General features: G+C 36.5%; 1 protein-coding gene across 2 annotated transcripts in view; it reads right to left on the bottom strand.

Annotated features, from left to right (window-relative positions):
- thoc2 (THO complex 2) overlaps nt 1–22,013 on the bottom strand; it is a 66,946-nt gene that overhangs the window by 39,926 nt on the left and 5,007 nt on the right. For both annotated transcript variants that reach the window (XM_088926128.1, XM_088926129.1), the window contains exons 3-16: nt 18,806–18,897; nt 16,407–16,458; nt 16,058–16,128; nt 15,037–15,158; nt 13,177–13,310; nt 12,370–12,530; nt 11,655–11,747; nt 10,973–11,128; nt 9,599–9,771; nt 8,335–8,530; nt 7,654–7,692; nt 7,243–7,373; nt 6,386–6,487; nt 990–1,074 (exon numbers count right to left, since the gene is read on the bottom strand). In XM_088926128.1, the coding sequence (XP_088782254.1) occupies nt 990–1,074; nt 6,386–6,487; nt 7,243–7,373; nt 7,654–7,692; nt 8,335–8,530; nt 9,599–9,771; nt 10,973–11,128; nt 11,655–11,747; nt 12,370–12,530; nt 13,177–13,310; nt 15,037–15,158; nt 16,058–16,128; nt 16,407–16,458; nt 18,806–18,897 (1,607 nt within the window). The remainder of the gene's footprint in view (nt 1–989; nt 1,075–6,385; nt 6,488–7,242; nt 7,374–7,653; nt 7,693–8,334; nt 8,531–9,598; nt 9,772–10,972; nt 11,129–11,654; nt 11,748–12,369; nt 12,531–13,176; nt 13,311–15,036; nt 15,159–16,057; nt 16,129–16,406; nt 16,459–18,805; nt 18,898–22,013) is intronic.

Here is a 22,013-nt window from a genome sequence, read left to right on the forward strand (position 1 = left end):
TCAGGACTTTTTCTAAGAACCCCAAAGAAATGAAAACAACTGTACTGGGTGTAGTCATGTTTTTTTTTTCCATCAAAAGGGAAGCCAAAATTCAATTAAATTTAAATTATAAAATGTGACATTTTGATGCTTCTGTGCCATTGTCTGCATTTAACACTGGTTTAAATAACTCAGATATAGCTGCTGCATTATCCAGCACCAACAGATTAGAACATTCAGCCAATATTTGAGAAGAAACTAGTTTAACTATATTAACACCAAAGTAAACGAAACAAAGTTAACCTTTGAGGTGAAAAACTGCTGCTGAACTACAGGTTTAACGGAAAATTAATTCATCCAATATGCGGAAGCCATGATATTCTAGTGAACTAATTCACTAGAATCAATATGGCCATTACTAACTAAAAAAAAATTAATGCCTATACTAAAAAATAGAAATATACAAAAAATATTAAAATATAAAAGTGACAAATTGAAGACAGCAGAAACAAACAGCAAATAGCTAAAAGACAGCAAATACATTCAAAGTTGCCGAATTCTATTTTTTCTTTCATTCTTCATTGCTAATCACAAGCCTTTATATATAACAGGTTTCAGTATGATCTACTTGATAAGGGGTTACATATTAAACATCTACATGTGTTTAGGTGAAACCTAAAAGATGGCATTATTAAAACATTATGGACAAGATATCCATAACAGATTTGCTATATCATCTTTTAAAATGAATATTAAATATTAGTAATAAAACATAAGTAATGCCTCCATTTGTTCTGTGGTTGACTCCAACCTTAATGTTAGCCACATATTTCTAATCCCGACAAAAGAAATCTGTGCTTGGGTCAATATTATCAAATAGAAACCAACTTCCTAATCTTGGGAAAAATGAAAATTTATGTTGCAACAGCAGCAATAAAAGGCCTACATGAAACTCACTCATTCATCTTCCAATGCTCAATTATATCTGCCAAAGGCAATAAAATACATACATAATCAAAGAGGATGGTGGGGTTGCTATGGCTCAGCTTTCCAATCTGTCTTCCAGAAGGTTTCACATTTTCCTTGGTCAGTCGCCTAGAAAAACAGTGCAAAGAGACAGATGTAGGTATCTTAATTATGCTTCCACTATGAAGGAGTGCAGGGGCAGGTTTTCACAAATTACTTTTTGTCACCTACAGGATTCTGACACTTCAATAAAACCCAGTGTGCCGCAAACCTCACAGAAATTTAAATAAAGAGCTAAAGAAAGGCCAAATTAAAGGGGATCACTCTGGGATATAATTTAGAGGACTAACGCATTAGCAAGGAGATTTCTTTCTTGCATTTCCTTCTTTTATTTGAAACAGCACAATATCAATTCTACCATTTTTGGATTGGCTTTGATTTTGCATGACTTTTTAATGGTCTATTAGTTATACTTTTAACACTGTACCTACATATCACATCTGACATAGTGAAATACTGTTGTCTTAAATAAATCCTTTCCCATTTTGGAAGTCTGTTACAACAGACAAGTGTAGACAGAACACTGATTGGTGGTCATGGGAAAGAATTTCATAGAAGATGATTACTTTTACTATCAAAACCCCAGTTTTTTTTTATACAAGATAAAAAGACAGCTAAACTGGTAATAAAGACTGTTGTCTGCATCCCTGTAAATGTTTTCATAAAACAGTGAATGCCTGTGCTACCTAGGGTAGTCAAGAAACATTATACTAACGTTTTATGTGTCCTAGTTGGAGAGCTTATATTCTAACTGTATAAAAGTGATCATCCATGACGGTGTCATCTTTTGAAATAAAGCAAAGCTCTGTACTGTTTAAAATGCAGCATGAGAACACTGAATTTTTCACTGTATTTCTGAGCTGCACAACCAAGTATAAGTAGCTATGTGTGACTACAGGATGCATTGTTTTCTTAACCTTCATAGCACAATGAACTGCATGTTATGAAAAATCATGAATCATCAGTATGAAACAAAATAGCCTCCGCCCCTCCCCGACCTTCAAGGTAGCATTAAACACAAGGCATGGATTTTTAGTTATGAATAGCAGGGGTTTGATGGAACAAAAACACTTTTTAAATCAAGAAGTATTTAACCGTTTTGATTCTTTTGAGAATATTGCATATTGTTTTTCAGATACAAGGTCCAAGGCTAACTGCTTTACTGATGCCAAAAATGAGCTATGAGCAATCAGATGAGTGAATAAAGAAAGATAATTCTCCCATCCTTTCATCTTAAGGAAGTTGAATTCCACGTCTCAAAGTCCTTAGAAAGTGGGAAAAGGACATCAATTGAGGCTTAACATGACAAAGACAGTTCTGTGCTCTGGGATTAGAAAGAATATATTAAAGGAGAGAGGAAAGCAAAAAAAAATAGGTCAAAGGTTTTCAGAGAAAATCTTTAAGCTTCATTCAGTAGGACGCCTGGTAATTAAAATGTTTCCAGTGCAGAAGCCAAAACCCTGCTGCCCTCTCACTTGGTGGAAGCAAGACAAAGGCAAGCTCAGGTATGACAAATGCACTTCCTCAATTCATTGCTAACTTCAATAATGAAGTAGCATTCTAATGCTGGAGCCAGGAACTCATAGTGAATAAACACAACAATTTGTTCAGATAAATCTGATCGGTCTGGGATGTAGCAGGCACTTCAATTTTCTGTTCAGCACTTCAGCTCTTTTAGCTTTCCAATCTATAATCCCCGCAAATGCATGTGGCATCATTTCCGCTCCACCGATCCCAGCATTACACTACTGCAGCACTGCAGTCCCAAGCAATTCATCAAGTCCTTTCTCTGCCCACAAAAGGATTTCACTGCACGTGACCCTTCTGCACCAGCACCTCCCTCTAACACAAAGGTAGGCAGTGCTCCTTAAAAGCCTATTTGTTTTATTAGACATTTGTAAATATGCGAGATTTTGTGACTTTTATCACTGTTAGCACTGACAACAAATGCACATTTATATTCAAACGTAAATAAGCATTTGTTTATTATTGCATAATTATATATTTTAAGGACACAGAGGGCTCAAGAAAAAGGTTAACTTCCATTGCTTTTGACAATTTCGATTTAAATGGCCAGGCTGAGGAAAATAAACAACAAAATAAAAAACTACATGCAAAGCAAGTTTCTCTTCCTATCGGCATGGAAGATATTACCATCGTGAGCAGCTAGACCTGACAAGTCCACCCCAAGAAACTCTTGCCACTTTACAACAGCGCAAAGAACATAAAGGATCACAGAAGCCTGAAATACGCTGCTAAGGTGCTAATAGCAAGAAAACACAAAATGTAAAGTACAGTGTGACTTAGAGCAGGGGTTTTCAACAGGGGTTGAACCCTAATGGGAAATCTCACTGGGGGACTTTTTGGACTCTTAAGGTGTATGTAGGATGACAAAATAACGGCAAATTAAAGATGTGAATATATTTTATCAGAATGTATGTATATGTTATCGCTACACAACTGTATATTTAAATTTTAATTAAATTACAATATATTTAGCAGGTCACATAATTTATATGTTTGTGTATTCATAAAATTATTCTTCATTGGTACACACACTTGGTTTCAATTCGGCGAGTTTACATTTTTCATTTTGGTAGATTTTTTTTTAAACTTAAAGTACACATTTACCACTTTGAAAAGAAAAAAGGACAAAAGAAAGCCTAGCTAAAATTTACAGCAAAGTACAGAAGGAGAGTGATGCCTACATGCAATTCAGATTTACAGGTGTTACAAAATGTATTGTTTGCAGGAAAGGGCTCTTAAATTTGGAAAACGTCATGCAGGTTTAGAATTACTTTGTAATTCAACTGAAAAGCTTCAAACAACAGAACATGTTGTTTTCTTGTAACCTGACTATTTGCAAGTAAGAAGTTCTGAAAAGTCTCTCACATCAAAATTGCATTACGCAAAACTGCAAATATGATCTGTGAGTCTTTGATTCTGTCCCCTGCAGTGCTTCTGCAGAACGTAAGGCATAAACCAGTAAAGCATTCATCCAGTATATAGAGAGGCAACAAATGAAGAATAATGATTATAGCAATATGTGGTACCCAGGATTAACAGAACAGTATACGAGTAGTTTAAGGAACCATTTTATGAACAAAATAACCACATTCCAAGAAAGGGAGTAAGAACATCTTAATTAGTGTATACCTAGAGTACAGGGTCAGATCTGGCATGCCAAGCTAATTTGTTTGGACTGTGGGGGAAAATGTGGACAGAGCCATCGGCCGGTATTCAATTCACACCTTGTCCGAGCTCGCAGAGCTTACACACACTGCAGGTGCCTTTGGTTTATGCATCTTGCATACAGTGTTCCCTGCAGTCCTTTACCTCTAACCAATCACAGGACCTGTTTGATCACGTCCGACTATAGCGTGAAAGGGTCCTGAGGGAGCTCAGCAACTTAACTAATGAAACTAGACCACTCTAGTGTCGCTCGCTTGATCTGAAAAGATCTTTAATACAGTAATAAATACCGCATAATTATGTTATCCAAAAAAAATATTCTTTCTGGTTCAAGAAGTGGAAACATTTATATTTCTTCGTGAATGTGATTGAAGGGCCAACATGCTTGATTTGTTCATTAGGAAGCTGGTGCCAAACACCAATAGCAGGTTGTAGAAATATATTTTTATTTATATCAAATACTGTTTCACATTTTAAGTGTTTCTGTCATACAAAATACTTTTATCCTTGCCTTTTGCCAATTTTGTTTCCCACTTAAAAACGTTAAGGTCTGCTAAATACAAAACAAGATGCAGTCCATTTCACTTATCACAGCCTGTGCTGACAGAGATTATCAGTCCTTCAAGCAGAGTTTACTGGTGATGCTAATCACTAATCAAGATGCTGGACTCACATTACAATCCCATAGTCTACCAACTAATAAACATATATACCTATCGCTTAGTTTAGGTAATTTGTTCCTTAAAAACTGTTGTAATGCCAAACATTGCATAAAGAAAATTAATTTTTTGAGATAGAAAATATATTTAAACAACATTCAGTCTCCTCTGTCATTACCTATGACGGTAAGTTTCAGTGCAAAAAACCCTAAGAGAGGCACTTAAGATCACAGTTGGGGACAGAACTGATTCAGTTTTGAAAATTACTTAGTTGACCTGCTTAAAAGACACCCTAGCACAGGGAAGAACAATATTGTTGAAGAATATTTGTTCAAAGCTGTGAAAAATGTTCTTTACTTCCCTGATTTCTAAAGGGTTTGTAAAAAGCCACTACTGACAGGCACACCATCACCAAATCTTAACAGTTCCTCAGATTAGTTCCCCGTTTGAGTAAGGTGGTCTGATAAATGGCATGGTGCTTCACTGCATTCCATAAATCAAGCTCAAGATGGGGCACCCAATACTTAGCCATTCACAAAGCAATTTGTTGTCAGAGGCTCAAAAGCAAGTCAGGTGGCTTAATCAAAAGCACAGTCAGGCAGGAAAGTGTATGGAAACTTGATTGCATCCCCCTTTTAATCTACATCACCCATTTTCCACCTCTGCAGTACAGATTAGTTATTAATGATGCACCTGCCCTCACTGCAAATTGACGGCACAGTACAGATTTCAAGGAGAATCAGTGCCCTAGTCACTGAGGGAGTTATTCATTCCAAGAGGATACAAACCTTGAAACACAGATTTAAACTTTAAACTCAATCTTAAATTGTCAAAGCCCAACGGTCATACTGGGCAGCTTAATGTGCCTTGCTAATGAGGTACCACCATCTCTGCGTTATCCAACTTAATCCTTCCCTCCTGAATTTGTTGCCCATGACATTACCTCACTGCCCCCTTTAATGAACACGTATACATTCACCATTATATCATTTTGATGACACTGCCCTTTGTTCTTCCTTCACCTTTTTTCCCCATTCATTTTCCAGGTTTTAAAGGAAGGGGTTGGAAAGCTACCAGCAACTAAGTGTAACACATTTACACATAATGGATCTACAATCGTGTCCACCATATCATTACAAGCCTGCATTACATATTCACCTAACATACTTAAAAGGCAACATTAATAACCTTCCATTCAGTGATATCCTGTGCTTGTGTAGTCAGACAAGTAGCAACAACACCCTTATGAACTGAGATCACTAAAAGTCATTTTTATGGCACATTTTGTTACAGCTGACAATAAATGAATGGATTTGCCGTGCATGTACAGAAAATTTAAGTGCCTTTTTATTTCAAGTTAGGCATTGTAGCTAGCATCAGTATTTTTTTTTACTTCATGGGAGATTTCACCTAAAAGGTGTCAATGACTTTACAAGCATTTTGTAGAGTATTTGCCAAAAGCTTTATCTACAGGTTAATGAATTAAGTTTTTAGCACAAAAAGTAAAATTAAATTATAAAAAATCTTACTTCATAATATATTTGGCTCTGTCAACTGTCTGGGCTTTGACTTTGACAAGTAGAGGATGGCTGTTGTATGTTTCATTTTTCCACTGTCCATATAATCGATACCTGAAAGAGACAAAGGACAAGGATACGACAGATCATATCTGTAGCTTACAAGTAAATGATTACAGGAACTATAGATACATCTCTTTCCATTTACTACAAGATCTGCTTTTGCCTGAACCACTTGGGATGAAAACTGGATTTAAGCCAAGTATCCAGAAAGACAAAGCAAATCTCTGTCAAATGGTACAGGTCAATAATTTAAGGTAGTCTTGACAAGAGCAGGCACTGGTCTAGAAAATTCATTTTTTGATAGTAATGATAAGTTCAACAGAAGCGCAACAAAAATCAAATCGGACCATACTACAGCTTTGCAAGCCGTGTAATTAATTTACCAAGAGTACATTATTGTCAAAGTGAAATAATTGGGAAAAAAAATGAAAATACAGAATTGATTCATTTACTTTTTTTAGCAGCCACATAAACAAACAAACAGTCAAGACAATTTGCTTAACTACGGACTGGATTTGCCATAACCGAAGCTCCATGTATCCAAAAGCACTTTCTGATATCTCGTGCTTTTAGACTGGCAGTCTCTAAGGGCTATACTAAAGACTCTGCTTCATTATGACTGGAGACGCCAACCCAAAGGACAAAATTATACAAAGGAAAAAACCCAAACCGGGGCAGAACTAGCTGTATTAAACATCTTGATTGCTTGTTAATTTACATCATCTATGAGGCTACCAAAGAATATAATGGAAGCACCTCTGTGGTTTCCATCTACTTAATTTATGTACAAGAATGAAGGACCTCACCTGTGCTGGTAAGGAAACAGTTTAAACAGTCCCCATAATTCCTCTGACATACAAGCGTTACAGTCCATCAGAGTGAGAGAAGGAAGCAAAACCTGGTCCGCAATACTAAGAAAGCAGCTGAGCAGGGTGTCCTTGAGACAAGAAAAAAACACCAGTTAGAAGAATTATATTACTTTTATTATTTGTAAATTGAACAGAAATGCTCAAATGAATCAAATCCCAAAGTAAAATAATTTTGAAAAACCAAACAAGCATTCTTTATGCAATGTGGGGCAGCCCCAGTCATTCCTATAGGTGAAAGGGCTATATAAAGGACTTTGCTGGAGCTGCCAACCGAAAACGGTGTACTACCTTTTCATTTGACATATTTCAGACAAAAATTTGGAATATGCAAATAAAGATACTTCTTACCATTTTGTCCTTTTCATCCTGTCGGCTCTCATTCTGATACTGGAAAAAAAAACATACACATAAAAACATAGCAAATCACCTGATTTTAAAATATTGGGAGATCCAATACAAGTCATGAAAACCAGCGATGACAAAATACTCTGGCACTGCGGTGAAAGCAAAACTCACATGGGAGATGGAAAAAAATGCAAACACTTTCCCAATTAACTGGGGATGTTTGGGGAAAAAAAATCTATAACCATGTGGCCCTGCATTGAGGAGCTTCAGCTGAGTTAACACTTCTGCCCTACGCCTGCCATTTGATTTAATTTCACATTTGTCACCTTGCTTTGAAAAACCTGCTTTTAACAGCAAATCTGGATTTTTTGCTGTACTAAAAGCACAGGGGCACAATTCTGCACCGTAAACAGGATCTATAGTCCTTTAGACTGTTATTACACCAACATTATTACTATTGGACCAAAATAAAAATGCAAGTTCTGATTCAGCATCTCTGTCAAATCTGTCAGCTCATGAAGTCTTGAAAAAGAAAAAGATAGAAAGCCTACACATAATTACATTATACCTCCACACCATTTCTCCTGAGGTACACGTCTCTTCTGAAGGATTTTTAATGCATGCAAATTTTAATTTTTAATATATAGTTCGGTTCAAACAGCAACAGATGAAAAAGCCCCAGACCTCTTTCATGAATCCTTTGCCCAGCCTCACTATCTTTGCAAACAAGATGGGATCGTGAGAGAGATGAGGGCCAAGGTAGCACAGCATGCTGAAAACTTCTTTCCTCAGCTCTTCGAATGTCTCCGCTGGTTTGGGAGCACGCTTGTTTGTGAGAGGTCGCATAAGACACCCTTTGGCTCCTTTCGGAACGCCGGCCCTAGAGGTCAAAGACACAACAGCAGATTGCATCTCTCACTGTACAGGAAGAAAAACCATGTGTGAAGGCTTTACTATCTTGTTTGCTCAGCTAGGAATATCAAATTGGCTGCTTATTGGTCAATTATGGCTACTATTCCCACACACTGACATCTAATAGGTTTTCATTACAATTACCAGTGGGTGGAAGAAAGGTGTACAAATATAATTAAAATTAATTACTGTTCTTTTCACAATAGGTAATTGTAACTGACTAGTCACCTTAGTGGTTTAATTATACACTGTCAAGTTCTCTATTGTTTTCCATATCAAACTTATTAAATAAAGTATGGCAAAGCAGTGCAGCTCTTTTGGTAACACTCTGTAGCATGTCTACCAGACTTGATCAGTGAAATATTCATTTTCAGAAGAACCAGAAAGCTGACTACATTTTTCGGGTTTAATCCATCAACAAACCTAGACAGTCCCTAAGAGATCCCAAACCTTTCTTCACTTGGCACACTGAATTTTAGTTAAAAACGTTTGATTGCCAATCTCCTTAACTTACCATAAATGAATCATAAAAAAACACGACCTTTAAGATCTTGTATTTTAAATTTTGAACACCTAAAACAAATAGTTTTAATTATGATCAGGATGCCTGCTAGTATATTAAAGCCTAAAATGGAGGTTTTGCCTGTACCTACAGCAATTTTTATTTGTCTCTTCTTTAGGAACAGAGACGCATTAGGCCCCAGTAGACTCTCAGCCTCCTGAAACAGCCAAGGCTGAGGCCAAGGTTAGCAAGGGAGTAAATGATGACACATGAATGTTTGTGCTTGCCATACCTGACCTTAACAGCTCTACAATTCTCAGTGCGCCAAGTGTCCTCACATAGCCAGCAGAGCACGAAACACAGCAATGTGGTTTTTTTTCAGCAAAGGAAAATGTTAAGCTAAGTAAGTAAATGTGGCGCACCCAAGGCTGTCGATAATAATAAAGTAAAAAAAGTGTAAGGAGTGTAAGGACTTAAAGACAGTTCATGTATGTTGCAGTTCTAATAAAATCTGTAACCCTATGTAACTCTTACCGTCGGTACAAGGGTTCAATAGTAAAATGCAGAAGCTGACAAAGAGCCACAGCTATAGGCTTGTGTGATGTCGCATAGAAAGAAGGCATCTGATCCATAATGCTTTGAGCATGTTGCCAGTCACCAATCCTTAACAAAGCTTCTAGAAGCCCAAGCTTCTGGTTATCCGGTGGCTGCAAATAAGGAAAAAGTAACTTTTGCAGTACAGTTTACAGAATACATTTAGTTTTTTTAACATTATAGATATAAAAAAAGGTTAGAGTTCATTGAAATCTGACTTAAAAAGGAAAACAGACTGCTCTCACTTCTAAGGTTCCCTTAAGGATCAAATGGGACACAGCTACTCAAATTAAGAGGGAAACTGATGGTTTTGTTGATATTTCTGCTATTTAATACTGTAAAAAAAAAGAAGCTGGCCAGCCTTGCTTTTTAGCTGCCAGAGAAAAATATGAAGAACTTCTGAATTTGTACTTGGGTGGCACATGTACTTAAGAGGGAGAACACAAATTAGCATGCCAATTGAATGGCTTGACATAAGCACATATTTACAGTATATGATTGTTTCTGGCCATTTATTGTCATATTAGGATTTTGCAGAGACCAAAGGCCATCTACTCAATCTAGTAGATGTAATTTTATGCTCTAGTACACAAAAACTGCATTTTGAGAATTCAAAATTACATTCTAAAATAACATTCTTAAATTATAAATTATGTGTCCTTCTTACGTGACACCTTTCATCTCTCTTGACAACTTATTTCTTGCACTGATGAACCCCATCACATATCTGCAAATTCTATCAAGGTTATCACTCACTGCCAACAATATTAGGGAAGAATACGTTATGGACGACTGATAAAAGAAAAACAAGACCACCTTGCAAATAAAGTCATGGTTGTGCACCAAGCTTGGCATGAAAGTTGCAGAGGTATGGTTTTAGTACATTTTTTTAAAAGAAAGTGTAATTAAATTTACTGTTCCAGAACAAAGACATTCCTCCAAGGGACCCACATCACCAAAAAACAAAAGCTTTTAGCTTATTCATCTCTCAAACGGTTTATCATCAAATAATTTGAATTTAATTTTCTTTTAAGAGTACTACATTTGTTGGGAGAGAGGTAGGATGAAGGCATTCTCGCAAGAATGTACTTTCAAGATGAAAGGTGATGTGCTCTTCAAAAAGTAAATATGACAATGTATTGTCTGTTCAAATAAAGCTGTGAAGCGAAACCAAGCTTTGAGTGGTTTTAAATAATGAACAGTCAATTATCATCATCAGAGGGACTTTTCCATATTTGAACCAAACAGTAAGTTTCTGTATTAAATAAAAGCAGGCACAAAGAAAAAACATGTGCTGACTAGAAGAAAAAGTACCTTCTCATTCTTCTCCTCCTCTTTTTCTTTTTCCTTGTCCTTCTCATCTGTCTTTTCTGAAGGCACCACAACCATGGTTAGTTTCCGTGCTATCTGTTTAGCCTCCATTATCTCCCTCTTATGTTCCTCCAAGATGGTGGGATCCAATGGTAGGAGCTATAAGAGCACCAATAACAGCAAACTCAATCAAAAGCATGTTACAACACCGCTGAGATCTCAAGCACAATTTCTGTCTCCACATTTACTGTTATTTTGGCCATTTATATTCTGCATTCGTACCCTATTAGGCATGTATCCTAATTCAGTACAACTAACCTTCTGTTATCTTAAAAATATATTTACTGAAGCTTACAAGCAAATGCGATTTATCAAGCACAACTTGTGTATCTTGCAGTGTACCTCTGAATCCCACAGAGGTGCTATAAGGTACATGTTAATGTTCCTGAAAGTAGAATTTGTGACAGTTCTGCCTCCTAGGAGCCCATTAAAACTGTATAAGGATGCATTTAGCATTAAGAGCTGAATTAAACGCTTATCTTCAACAGTTGTGCTGCTTAAAGTGTATTTTATTTTTGAATCTAACTAAAGCTTCCAAATACACGCGCCAAGCTGCTACAAATGCAAATCAGTGCTCTTCTCGTTTTAGCTCATCACAGCAAGAGGATTCGATGAAGGTACTTACATGCACATAGAGATCTTCAAGCTCTATCAAATTGTGCTGAAGGAGAGCAGCAGCCACATGATAGAGAGATGACGGAGTCTCCCCGTTTGGTTCCTGGGACAAGATATTTTAATCGGTGAATTCAAGGTTATGGTTTGTATGTTTCTATAATATTGATGCATAATACTATTTTAGAGTAGGGACATCATGAAAAGTGAACATAAAACTGTGACCCTTATTACACTATTATTTCAACCTGTTTCTGAAAAGTTCAGAACCGAGCCTTTATCAGTATCACCACGATCTTTGCCGAGGTAAACCAATAAGTGTAAACAGGGCCTCGCACACTGATTTAGTTACAGAAGTGACGTAACACCCTTGTGAAAGCTACACAGTGTAAAACTCTGCTGTGGCAGAAAAGCAGGTTTCCTGGTGTGGTAGAGTTATCCACCATCTAACGAGTAGTGTGCGTGTCCGGAGCCTACAGCGACCAGAATCAAACTCCTCTGGCGTCTGCCCTTATCACACAAGCACTTACAAAACTTGATAAATTCCTTTTTTTAATGTATTTTCTTTACCTGCTAGTTACAAAACGGTGACACCACATCTTCTCAAATTATAAAGAGAAGTTTTCTTAAATATAATTGGCCTCACTACTGATCTTTTTTGTTCCTAATGCAAATAAATGCCCTGCTTATCTAACTGAATCACAGAACAAAAAAGGGAAAAACGTTACCTGATGAAACTGGAATTTAAAACCCAATATGTGACAAAGTGTCTGTGGTTCACACATGTAACATTTAATAAGGGGTATGAAAAATTCATCCTGTTCTGATCTACATTCATAAACTTCAAGAATGATGTCCAGAACTCGGTTTGGGTCCAAGTTAAAACAACCTAAAGGTGAAAATGGAGAAAAACGTAGATTGTGGTGAAAATGAGATCCTGCAAAACTCTTTGAAATCCATGGCAACACTTTTAGTGTCTGTAAGAAGTGTCCTGATTATTTATACAATAATTCGTAGAAACAAAGCCTGCCATTAGATGAGTCACACTCTAAGTGAGCAATCTGTTAGACGTCTTAGATTTTAACAATTCATCTTACAGATTCTTCCCTAAAATAGTTCAAACTTAGTTAAATACATTGTTCTAATGAAAAATAATGTGCTTCTAAAAACATCAAATGCAATTTTAAAAAATTGCAATATACCGCTAGGGCAGTTTGATTAAAAACAAGAATTTCAGGGTTTTGAAATTATATCTAAGTGTGAAAACACAATCATGTTGGGGCTATTAGCCTCCTTAGTCATTCAAGACAGGATATTGTTTCACTTTATTAAAGAAAGCTACTTTGCTCATTATAAGGTTTTTGATTGAGAATTGACATAGTAAAGACATTAGTTTCCGAATCATAATTACACTTCGAACACATTATGGACTGTACAGAACATCAAGATAAAAAAATAAGCACACAAAGCAAACAATATTTATACTCCTTCAGGACTATGCATGAAATGTTACAATGTTAAAGGGAAGTTTTTACCTATCAATGACTTGATGTTTTCAAGGATCAAGTGACTGGTGATGTTCCCAGACAAGTCTTGGCCCAGTTCTGTTATCAACTTTGCATAACCTTCATTTTCCTCTCTTAACAAGTTGAACTTCTGTTGCTTATAACTGTAAGGAAAAATATCACTTATAACTTGTGCCAAAGCTTTACAAATCTCTTCTCATAACATTCTCTAATTAATGAGTTATTTTATTAAACCTAAAGCCAGCAGCCATATCGCCCTGCAACTCACAACTGGCAACCCACTGAAGCTAAGCAGGTGTGAGCCTGGTCAGTACCTGGATGGGAGACCGCCTGGGAAAAACTAGGTTGCTGCTGGAAGAGGTGTTAGTGGGGCCAGCAGGGGGCGCTCACCCTGTGGTCCATGTGGGTCCTAATGCCCGATTATAGTGACGGGGACACTATACTGTAAAAACAGGCACCGCCCTTCGGGTGAGATGTAAAACCGAGGTCCTGACTCTCTGTGGTCATTAAAAATCCCAGGGCGCTTCTCGAAAAGAGTAGGGGTGTAACCCCGGTGTCCTGGCCAAATTTCCAGTCATGGCCTCCTAATAATCCCCCTCTATTAAGCAGAGCTACATTACTCTGCTCTCCTCCCCACCGATAGCCAATGTGTGGTGAGTGTTCTGGTGCACTATGGCTGCTGTCGCATCATCCAGGTGGATGCTGCACATTGGTGGTGGTGGAGGGGAGTCCCCATTACCTGTAAAGCGCCTTGAGTAGAGTGTCCAGAAAAGCACTATGTAAGTGTAAGCAATTATTAATTATTATTATTAAACCTATATAAGTCAACAGTTACAAAGTAAATCCAGTTACTTTTTAAAGCTTTTGTGGTATAGCATTCAGATCTGCTTTTACAAAGACATGACCGCTCGATTTGCATAGAAACAAAAGGAATTAAATTCACCAAATTTAATCACTTTATTGTTTACAAACGGAAAGCAAATGAATCACTAGGGGCACTGAAAATCTGTTTTTAACTTTAAATAAAATAAGGTGCAGAACAAATTGACTATTTACACATTGTTTACAAAGTACTCGTCACAAAGGTGCTTCATAATAATAAGATCAAGGCAGGCAGTGACACAGAGTTGTACTGAAGTAAAAACCTTTCTTTAGAATCCTACACAATTCTGCAGTGGTGTTTTGTCACTGTTTTAAAGGCTCTGCATGGTCTAACTGGGCAACATTATTATTTGTCATGCTCTGCATCACTCCCTATGCACTGCTGCAAAACCTATTGTTAATTGTGTTCCACTGCAGCCACTGACAGACAGTCTCAAGCATACTGAACTGCCTGCAAGGAGCACACATTTCTCTCAAGTGCCCTTCAATGCAGAACTTTTTTATGGAGAGCTCAGCAATGAATTTGGCCAGCTTTCAGCAGAACTACTTCAGCATAACTATTGTGTTTCACATACAACAGACACCTCAGATTACAGGCCGAACTGAACCTGAAGGTGCAATAATTACCAACTGTGCTTATTATTTCTAATTGTGAGTGAAGTGCATTTCATATCAAATGTTATTAAGTGTTTTTTTCTTTATGAGGTCATATGATGCCTCAGTAGTCATATATATATATTTTTTACTGGCTATATATTGCCTGTGTTGGGATAAGCTGCCAAATGCCTTGTAGTGTAGTAGCAGGGGCATAATGGGCAGTGTCCAGTAATATTCCAGTAGACAAGAGGAAAATGTAACGCTGAACCATATGTTATAAAGCCACAGGTGGGCAGCAAATCATTAAGCTTTCTTTCAAAGCAGGTTTCCTGCCTATTCTCACTCTTAAATCTGCACCGGAAAGCCTTGTGTGGAATGCCAATTACTCACAATAGCTTGGTCTTGATTTTTACGATTTTCTGATTAAACTGCTGTGCTTGCTTGATGAGTCCAAGGGATTCTAAAGTCTCTGGATCCAAGCGCTCCTTGAGCACAGCATCTGAAACAAAATACTGGAGGAAAGAAAATACCCAAGTGAGGAAGGTGACCAATAATACTACTCACAAAAAGGCGTTTTGGTTTATTCTAGAGCTCAGACTTCAAAATCCAAGTTTACCCTTGCAGAAAATTATTTTCCCATATTCACATTAAACGTTTTTTATGTTCAACCTAAAATTTAAGTTTTTGGGATTTTTACTAATAATAGCTACACTGATAACTGTAATAACAGCATATATACATAACTAGTATTACTTATGTAGATATAACAAAATAGAAGCTTAGCAAATATTAAACAAACCAATTACAAACTACATTTACAGCACCAAACTTATCTACCAAAATTCCAGTTTCTTTCTTTTCTTTGTGTTACACCATAGGCATACAAAATGGGGTGAAGTGCTGAATTCCCAGCTTTGACTTTGAAAATAACCATTCCTCATAGCTCCTCAGAAAATTAGTGAAAACTCAGCTTATGAGCATAGATCAAAAGCTTACACAGTTATTTTAAATATCTGATTTTGTTCTTTAGTTATTTCACATCTAATTATAGACTAACATTAAAACTTCCCCCCCAAGAGAACAGCTATTTTCTACGGAAAGTATGAACACTTCCTAACAGAATGTAGGTCACTCTATCACACTAAAACAGCTAATCTTAAAAGTCTGGGGGGAGTGGATTTAAGCGTCACAAAGAAAACTATTTGTGTTAAAAGTCTGAAATCAAACTCATGCTCAAAGCACTGTCAGTAAAAGATAAAATAATCTGACTTGTTAAATGCAATGCTGCCATCTAGTGTGCATAACATTGAAGCCTTTTAGTTCACTACATTGACGTTGCCATTACACTGAGTAAAGCATTACTCGTTCTATTCACAACACAGACTGTGCTGAAATCAAGAACGGGACTTACCAAACACGCTCCTACCAACTGGGTAAAATGGTCACGCTTGTTTTTTTCTTCCAAGCAACCAGTCTCTATATCTACAATGAAAACAAGCAATACCAGCTTCAATGGCATTTACTGGAAGAGTTGAGTTGAGGAAGTATTTCTCATAATATTCAGCATATCATTATACCCACACACTGTACCACTACAAGGTAAATATAAATATAAAACCTTCTTTCTGTTTCCAAAGCAGTACAGTAGCAATTTCACATCTTAAAAACACATTCAGGACACATTCACAGCAGATATTTATATGGTACCGAAACAGAAAAGAAGGCAAAATATCATTAATAGCTTCTAACAAAGCACCTACCTAATATACAGAATACATCGGCTAAAATGGATGACATGTCTTCCCGTAATTCCTGAAAAAAGAGTGAATCATCAAGGTGTTGTACACAAAGCAATTCATTTCTTTTTCATCCAAACCATGTTTGAAAAAGTGGTTTTAAATTACCAATATAATCTAGGCTACACGGCTCTTTATTTTGAACCAAAATATGAAAAATTATTATTCCACTGACATGCACGTGTAATGGTAATGTTTTATCAGCTTAAAGTCACTGAATTCCCAGAAGCTTACTGTCCTGTCACACAAAACTTCATAAAGATGTTATACTGTTGTTGCTGTAGACACATGTTTCTTTCGATATAACGTTTTATAATATAATTTCTTTTTCTAGTTCCTTCTGATAAAATTTGCACTGTAAACATCACTTTATAAAATGTACTTATGTTATATTTTACATAAAAGAGGGCAGTTATCCTAATGCTTACAGTTGTGTGCAATGGTTTAGGCACCCTGGTAAAATTTTTTGTTGCAGTGAATCTCTAAACAGATGACACATTATCAGCATGGAAATAAAATAGTAATTGCTCATTAAAAGTACTTGCTTATTTTATCATTTTAAAAAATAAATGGAATGTGGCATGTACAAAGGTTTGGGCATTCTTCCAGTTGATTCATTTTTTTCAAAAGACCACAAAACTTGTGGGACTTGTGGGACTCTCCGGCCTTAGATTAAGTCAGGTGAACAAAAATGATGCCGATTATAACCTCTCAGGCTGTAAATGTTGTTCTGACTACTTTTAAAAACCAAAGGCCCATCTAAGCAGCTGTCTGAGGCCTTGAAAAAAAAGATAATTCACTCTTGCAAAGCATGGGAAGGCTATAAACCGGTCCATAAAAGTTTCCAGATTGCACCTTCAATCTGTCAGAAACATTAAGAAATGGAAGTTAAACTGTTGAAGTCAATGCAAGATCTGGAAGACCCAGAGAAATCTCTGATAAAACTGCTCAGAAACTGGTCAGATCTACGACGCAGCATCCACAGATCACTGCAAAGGACTTGCAGAAAAGTTTAGTTGACAGTGGAGTAGCTGTCCACAGGTCCAGAGTACAGTGTTGCTTATACAAAAATGGAGAGTTGTCAGAAGGAAATCTTTCCCATGACCTCATCAAAAAAAGTCAATGTCTGAAGTACACAAAATAAAAGCCAGAAACATTTTAGAACAAAGTGCAGCATACTGATGAAACAACAATTAAACTTTATGGTCACAACCACCAAAAATACATTTGGAGAAAAACAGGTAAAGCTTTGGGGTTGTGTGCCAGTCAATAGCTCAGGAAAAACTGTCCAGGTGGAAGGAAGAATGGATTCAACTAAATATCAAGAAATCAGTGAAGAAATGGAAGCTAAAATGAGGTTGGATATTTCAGCAAGACAATGATCTGAAACATACATCAAAAACATACCATGAAGTACATACAGGAACTAAAGATTAAGCTTTTGGAATGGTCTTCGCAGTCCCCAAACTTAAATATTACTGAAAATCTGTAAGGAGATCTCAAAACATGCAGTGTATGCAAGAAGACCTAAGAATATTTCTGAGATAGAAGAGTTCTTCCAAGGAAAAGTGGGAAAAAACTCCAAAAGCAAGAATAGAAAGACTCTTAATTGGTTAAAGGAAATGTCTGAAACCTGTAATACCTGCCATTGGTGTTACTAAGTACTGACTGAGAGGGTGCCCAAACTTGTGTTAATGTCATTTTCACTGTTCTACTATTTTGAATATCTCCAAAACTGTAAATATCGAGCATTAACATTTGCTTGAGAATGATTTAATCTTTAAGTGTGTACCACGCAGCGGTTGTGTCAATTTCACCAAAGATTCACCAGAACAGACACCATTTGCATACAATTGTCTGTTTGATCAGTAATAGACATCTTCATTCTTAATATCTGAGAATAAAGATATATTTATCCAATTCAAAGGTGAATATAATGCACTTTTCTAAGTCAACAGAACAAAAACATCATTGCTTGTACAATTATGGCTTTAATTAAAGTACAAAAATGTGATATCTTGACCGATTATTATAATTATGAGCCAGGTAATGGTACGTTAAGATTTAGATTTATAACGTATAATGCAGCAGTTACTACCATGTCATTTTAAAACCTGCACTTTTGTGAGATGAGAATTTAACTCACACTATATTACAGGCTAAATTAAGCTTCTGTCTCTCCAACATCTGTAGCTGCAATCGCTTCATAAAGCTGATCTCTAATATCCAGTCAATAATCATTAATAATGTACTGCAATTTATTAAGGTTTACTTTACATCTGAAATTTATCCAGGTTCAATTAATAGCCTGTGGGCATAGAATTACTTGGCTTTGGGACAGAAGGATTAATTCTTCCACATACCATTATGTCACCAAGAACACTGGCAGCCAGGTCCAATTTGAGATTGCCCCTGATGACATGCCATGAGAGTTCATAGAGGGCAGCATGAATATCTGTGGAAGGAAAAGAAAAATATTCTATTAATTACAATATGCAGATATTAATCTGGTTTTGAATCTGTGCCTAGTTCTAAAGGCAAAGTTAATATGTGTACATCAATAAATAGAAAGAGGAAAGCTCAATACCCATTACCGTATATACCTCTAGTATTTACCGAATTTATGCTGTTAAGAGTGACTGGAAGATTTTTGTGGTAAGTCAGTCACTAATCTTAATTTACTGAAGTCGTAGTGACCTACAAAAGTCAACAATCAACAGTCAAATACATGAAATCTTTCATTTTGAAAGTCTTCGTACCATCACGGGCTTTCATGAAATAACTTATTGATCTCTGAAGTGTCTGAATCAAGCTCAGGTCTCACATGCAGAAAGACTGATTTCTGTTTCTCTGATAACATACTTTCATCATATGTGAAAAAAATTAAAATATTTCATTTTAAAGAAAAAAATGTTATTACCAATCGATTCTTGACAAAGAGCCACTACCTGTGTTAATACATTTATCTTCATCATGCATTCTATCTTAGCATGTATAAAACATTAAACAGAGGAAGGTATGCTGTAGTATGCTACATGACTTCTAAAATAAAAAATCTCTCAATAAAGTATATAAAATATTCTTTACACTTTCCTACAAAAGCTGTAAAAACAGCACAAGCCTGTCAAGATCTTCATTTCTACATAAATGCATAAACCTTTATGGGATAGAGAAATAAAGAAGGGAAACAATAAGAGATCAAATAAACCCCATCACTGATGAAGCCAAATATGATGTTCATGTTGCAGTTTCTGTTAGTAAGGTTCTTTACAGAGTTCAAAATTTAAAAGTAAATCTATTTACGTCTTTGAGTAACTCAATGGGGAAAAAGGCCTTCCATAGCAACACAAAAATATAGTACAAACAGCAGCATTAGTCTAAAAATTAGACACTACCCATAAAATAAATCAAAGAGATTCAAAACCCGCAGAACATACTCAGAAGTAATACGTTTTTTACAAAACAATCTGTGTTATGCTCTATTACAATGAAGTTTATGATCAGATTCTTACAGAGAAATTAAACAAGTTGACTAAAGGTCTCAGTTCAGTGACTCCAAATTAAAAAAAGGTTTCTTGGGAATCAGAATAAATGCCTTTTAGAGAAGCTAATTAGCTAGAAAAAGAGTCAAGTTTAAAAAAAGAAGTGCCCTTTTCAATGTTAAATGGCACCTTAGAAGCCAGTTAGTTGAAGCATTGCATGTTTTACTGAGAAAAGTGCACAGAAAGAGAACAGGTCCAGTGTATACCAAATAATTGGAAGCCAATTATATTAGAAAAGGCTGTGACACTACTTTTTGTGTATTCTCTGTTTCTCTCAGTTATGGATCACACTTTAAAATTCAGTTGAAAAACAAAACCCAATTGTACTCTTCAAGGTACTTTATTAAATATTGGTAAACTCCTCAAAGCATTGCATACTTACGACAATATGATCTAAAAACGTTTAGGGCTCTTTTTTGATTAAATCAATTTGATAAGCGCTAATGTAGACTGCGTTAATAAATCCAATATATCTGTTCCTTGGGATGTGGCACCTCCAAGAGTGTGATTCTGAACAAGAGAAAAACTCTTCACAAATTGTTTTAATTGAGCAGGACAATCGGTGCTGAAAAGGCCAAGGAAACTACCATCCTTCAGTCAGGCAACACTGCCTTTAAGAAACAGAATGTGCCTCCAAGTTTCTGTTTCAGCAGGGCTCCGAGTTTTTTATAATTAAGTGCGGCTCATGCTGGGGAGCAGCTGCAACAAACATGAACTGCCAGTTCAAAAGACAGGACACTCACTCCCAGACCATGCTTCATGACACAGGAGACTTAACAGAAGACATAGAGGCATATAAAAAGGTCAATTCTATCCATCCATTTTCTAACCACTTCATCCAACACGGGGTCACAGGGAAGCTGGAGCCTATCACGGCAAGCAGAAGGCAGAAGGCAGGATACACCCTGGATGGGACACCAGTCATCGCAGGGCACACAAAGACACAGGCACTCTCTCACTCCACAGCCAATTTTCCAAGAAGCCAATTAATCTATGTCTTTGGTCTGTGGGAGGAAATTGGCGCATCCTGAGGAAACCCACACGAACACATGGAGAACATACAAACTCCATGCAGATAGCACCCCATATCCCTAAGAGCGACAGCAATGCTAGCCACTTCGCTACCCTGTTGCCCAAATTCAATTATATAGCAAAATTAAATGTTCACCAGGAAAGAGTGAGAAAGTGAAACTATTAATGCATGAATTAATATAGTGACAAAGATAACAGCTTTGTTGGGCTCTGGGAAAACAGCAATGGAGCGTAACAAGTTCATCAATGATGTCATCCACCACCCAACCACAACTATAGAAGTTGTTGCCTCATCAACAGTGTTGTAGGTTTTGTGGCACTGGAGATGAGCCATTATCATACAGGTGATGAATCCGATGTACACAGTGTAACTGTGGAAGGTTATATGATTTAACATCTAGCTGGTTTAAATATATTGATCATTCTACCATGTACCCAAAAAATATGCACAGGCCTCTCTGAAAATAAATTACTATGACTTGTGCTCTGATCCAAATAAGTTTCCTGGGACAGTAATGAATTAGGTGAAATACAAGTAGCCTGTATTATGTGTGTTAGTTTTCAAAAAAATGTTTTTAATCTAATTTTAAGTGATAGTGTGATTGAACAAGCTAGACTATTTTTTGTCAAATCTTTAAAGACTTCAAAAGTTCTATTTATCAAAACTGACGTGCTTAACCAATCTTCACACAAAGTGCAAAATCTAAAATACACCTTTTTGTAGATTTACGTTAAGTGTGCAATCATTATTAAAATACTGCTTCACAAAAAGCTTTACCAAATTACTTAAGGACTATATTTGATTTCTGCAGCATTTTGTTAGATATGAAAATATTTTGTTTTCCTTAACATGAAAATCAAACATCCTTAAATATTCAGGTAAGTGAATGGTAATCCCTCAACGTGCCCTGTGCTATTTAAGGTGTCTCAAAGGAGTCAGTACAAAGAGAATTTTATCACTACTACTGCTGTTTTGAGGAGGCCACAAATGTTGGTA

This window comes from Atractosteus spatula, chromosome 9, assembly GCF_055471065.1.
Source record: "Atractosteus spatula isolate fAtrSpa1 chromosome 9, fAtrSpa1.hap1, whole genome shotgun sequence".
Lineage (NCBI taxonomy): Eukaryota > Metazoa > Chordata > Actinopteri > Semionotiformes > Lepisosteidae > Atractosteus > Atractosteus spatula.